The 4,683-nt window shown below is 25.6% G+C and overlaps 1 protein-coding gene across 1 annotated transcript; it reads right to left on the reverse strand.

Moving 5' to 3' along the window:
• Positions 1-2,935: 2,935 nt before the first annotated feature.
• Positions 2,936-4,283, reverse strand: LOC112595127 (radial spoke head protein 9 homolog). Its single transcript, XM_025340219.1, is given in 6 exon segments — positions 2,936-3,093; positions 3,158-3,307; positions 3,389-3,440; positions 3,442-3,552; positions 3,631-3,920; positions 4,061-4,283. Coding segments are annotated over 6 exon segments (984 nt in total).
• Between the last annotated feature and the right edge of the window lie 400 nt (positions 4,284-4,683).

Here is a 4,683-nt window from a genome sequence, read left to right on the forward strand (position 1 = left end):
ATTTTGAATTTCCCGCATATCTAATCAATAATCATTATTTGATTTTAAATGTAATCATTTTTGCCTTTTGTACGTATTTTATGAATTATTTTGTATTGCAAACGGTCTCTGTATTAATGTTTTTTTATTTTTTTTTTAATAAAGCTTTATATTTTTTTTAATATTGATGTATTTGGTAATTTTTTTTTACAGTGTTATGCTTAGAACTTCATTTTATTAGTATTATTGGAATTAAAGTGTATTTTAAATTTAAACTTTAAGGATTTAAATAAACAGTGTTTGATAGTGCAAACTGAATTAATAGTATACTAATAATTACATCAAAAGAACTAAGGAAAATAGTTTATAAATCACTCATAATAAACCAAAATTACAAAACTAAAACTAAAAAAAACTTACTATAAATGTTTGTAAATGAAAAAAAGTTTCGTTAAACATGCCGATTCTGGTCTGACAAGTTTATTAAAATTTCCATAATTTTGGCCATGTATTTTTAAACCAATTTTGTGGTATTTCATTATTAATTGATTCTTTGTTGATTTTTAATAATACAATATTATGCATTGATTTTATGTGTAATATGAGTCTAACTTGTCAAAAATTAAAATTTCATTTACAAGACCCTGAGCGAACTCTGAGACTTTGTTAAAAAATCTGTTTATTAATTCAGTACATTTTATTGGGATATTAAATGTCACGGCCCGTGGGTTATCTGCGTCTTTAGTCTTTACGCGGTCATATTATAGATAAAATATATTTTTTTAAATAAACCTACTAAAATAAAATGTAATTGCACACATTGGTAAAACGTTTTGCCGAGTGTTTAAAGTTTAGGTCATTAAACTCGATTTGTCACTTTATAAATATAACAACCAGTGACAATTTCTAGTTACTTACCTGTTTGAATATAATGAGTACGATTAGTTTTCGAGTATTTAAATTCTTGATTTTTTAACGTATTTATTCACTGGTGACATCAAACAAATCAAACAAAATAAAATTCTCAGAAAAAAAAAAACTGTAAATTTTACGGTAAATCTTTTTACAGGTAACGTCATATTTATTAATACAGCTGATATTATATAAGTATAATAAATGAACGTTTGTCGGGAAAAAAATCACGATACATATATGTCATGTATGTATTATGATAGGAACTTATTCATATGTTGTGATTACTTAATATAATTGTTTGGTTTAAGCATATTTATATTATAAAAGTACTGTAGCTGTAGTGTAGTGTTGTACATACATGATATCATATTATATCAGACCATTTATACCGTTGTTTTACAAATGTTGTTGTGACTTGCGAGTCGTTTTGGTGGAGAGGGTACGATGCTATATTTATTCTGTTCAAATTGTTCAATATCTTATTAGAACTAATCAAGGTCAATGCGGTCGGTTCTTAAACCATGTGTATGAAAGTCCACTAAATCCGGCCATCAGAGATTAAATGTTGACCGTCTTGCTTGAACATATTACGCATAACAAATTACAGTATTATATCATTATTATTTTATACTATGTCACTGTTACTGCGCTGCGATAGTTCTTGAAGCTATACGAGTACCTATATTATGTCAAACATACTTTGCAGCTGTACAAATCGTACGAGTTGTGCAGTAGCATTAATTTTGTACGTGTAATACATACTATAATATCTTGCAAGGAGTAAAGAAATCGGTATACCTTACTGAAACTTGACCAAAAGCGAGCGGAAGATGATCGAAATATTATATTGTTCTGGTCAACTTCCCACAACTTTTATGATTTTTCATTTTTCATTTGTATTTTGTTTAATAATTTATTTAATTACAAACACTTAAGAAGAAAACCATGGTTTAGCTACTAAGAGTAATCGTCCGATCAAATAAGATTGCATAATATGTGAACTATTTTCTTGCTCTCGTAACATTTTCCCTTATTTTATTTTAAAATATTTCTGTACAATCTCTCCACTAAGCATAACCACTATTTAACAATTTTTTTAATCCTAAAATCTTTACATACGTACACACATCAACATAATATACTTTCTAATGATTTCAAAACTGAACAATTTTATATAAACTAAAAGGGGATAGAGTGAATGAAAAAAAGTAAAAATGTCCTCATAACAAATATTACATCAAAAATGTAATATCATTTGATTTTTTATTGAGATACAAGTCGAAATACATGTTATGAAATATCATTGTACGTGCATGTATGTATAAGATTTTACTTAGAGGTATTTAAAATCAATCATTGACTTAAGTAGGTAGTCATAAATTACATCAAAGAACAGTAATTTATTTCCACGAGATTCAGTGCTTGGATATAATATTATTTATATACGTTTATCGAAATATTATATCGTATTTCATAAGTTTTTTGTAAATAACTATGTGTTATACTTTTACTTGGCAATTAGATGTAATAGTTGTGAATTGGATAATATTACATCAAAACTTCTCTATACTACATAGTACGTTTTCCAATAAAATAATATAAGTCATTACATACTCATTATAATGATATCTTTAAATTGTAAATATAATATTATAATACGTAATAATTTATTTCCTCTCAATGGAAATTGTGCACCAATATATTATTTTTATAAATGTAAAAATAAAATGCGACTTGTCTTTCAGTAGAGCATTATACTTTACTTCATTGTAACTTTTTTTGTAATAGTCTTATTTTACATTTATAAATAGTTTTTTTTTTTTTTTTTTTGAAGTATTTTTAAGATTTTGTTTAGATATATGTATTCAGACGCATTAATGCAATTATAGATAGTAAATTAATTATAATTACACGTATAATTATTTATAAAGTTGACAACCAAAATCCATAGATCCAAATAAACTAAAAAAAGTATGACAACTCTAACTGTAGCATACTTAAAACGTCAACAAAAGTATTTTAATACACTAACGATATGACATTAGATCATAAACGGTAAATCTAAGTTTTTTAGACCATATCCGTTGTAGAAGTAACCGTGTATGCCTGTATTCATATCTTGGAAGAATACAGCACCTGGCCATAATAAATTATGAATAATAAAATATCGATTTGAGAAAATTCGAGAAGTCCAACATCCTAATGACAAATTAAAAGAATTCATTAAATTTTGTTGTTAGTAATAAGTTAATAATAAATTCACCTTTTGGTATATCTTTATCTATTGACTCTAAAAAATCAATGGATCCATTGTAATCTGGTCGTACATCTTTATTTGGATCTTTAGGTCGACAATACTGAGGATTTATGTGTAAAAAATTTTTTTCATTTCCAACTTCTGAATAATCTAAACCTGAAATCATAAAATATTTTACAATGTACAAATAATTTTAAATTAATATTTAAATTAATAGAATAAATAAATAATAAATACCTTTAAAGTAAGGAGCTTTGACTATATTTCCATCGGGTAACTTGTAAAAAAAATCCCCGTGGCACTATATGACATTCGTTGTCAATCATTTGAACGGTTATGGCTAGTCTATCTTCTTCTTTAATTGCATTTTTTAAATTAGAAGAATCTTTAAAAGTAGATTCCTAAAAAAACACCAAATTAATGCATATTATTGAATAACATGATAATTATATTTTAACGAAAAGTAACCTGCTCTATACCGTTTCCATAATTTCGTCTGTTTCATTGATTGATATGACATCATTAAAAGTTATATTTTCCATATTATGTACATCTTCTTCTCCACTTTCTATATAATTATCATATTTTGTTACTACATCCGGAGCTATTGGATATTCTGTTGTTTCCTGTGACTTTTTATTTGAGTTATCTATCCACTCTACATATCTTGGATTACCATATAACTTTGTTTTTATTTTTCTTACCAAATCTGTTTCAATAATTGACCAATCAGTGGGCATTAAATCCCATACCAAAATGTTTTGACTATTTTAATAATAATACAATAAACTATTAATAAAATTGTTGAATAGTGTTAATAAAATCATTTAAATACTAACAATTAAACTTAAATTATAATAGACTCTGTATTTACGGCCCAAAACAGTAATAGTTCTAAACTTACGTATAAAAAAAATATCCTATTCTCAATTGGGTTCTTTTGATGACCATACGCAATATAATAATCATTGGATAATGTTTCAATACGGCCCCACAAATAAACAGAATTGAAGTGATTCTCACTTTGTAATTTAATTAGTGAATTGTACAAAACTGGTATATTGTCTTCATATATAGAGCAACCGGCAACTTTTAACGCATCGATTAGATAATGAAAAACTTTTACATCCATAGTGTATCTTTCAATAAAATTATAATAAATTGTTTCATATAAACAATGTTTTATGTTGTCGATGTTTATTAATTATATTTGTAATAGTTTACCAGTAGTCACTGGTGCGTTGCTAATGTGTAATTACTAAGCCAAATAGTTTAGATTAAATAAATTATTTTTGCCAATTTAACATTTGAACCATGGCCATTATATTAGAATTCTAAAATAGAGTTTATCATTAAAAACCGTTATAAAAATGTCTAAATTCCTTTAAAGTTTATTTATTGTTTTAATTTATAGTTATATGCTGTTTTTAATTTTAAACCAAATAAGTAGGAAAGTTTCAATTTTTTCCAGAAAAATAAAATAAAAACAACTAATTTAATTAATGAGTTAATAAGGTGTTCATTCACATCAC

This window comes from Melanaphis sacchari, unplaced genomic scaffold (assembly GCF_002803265.2).
Source record: "Melanaphis sacchari strain LSU unplaced genomic scaffold, SCAv2.0 Contig257_pilon_pilon, whole genome shotgun sequence".
Taxonomy (NCBI): Eukaryota; Metazoa; Arthropoda; class Insecta; order Hemiptera; family Aphididae; genus Melanaphis; species Melanaphis sacchari.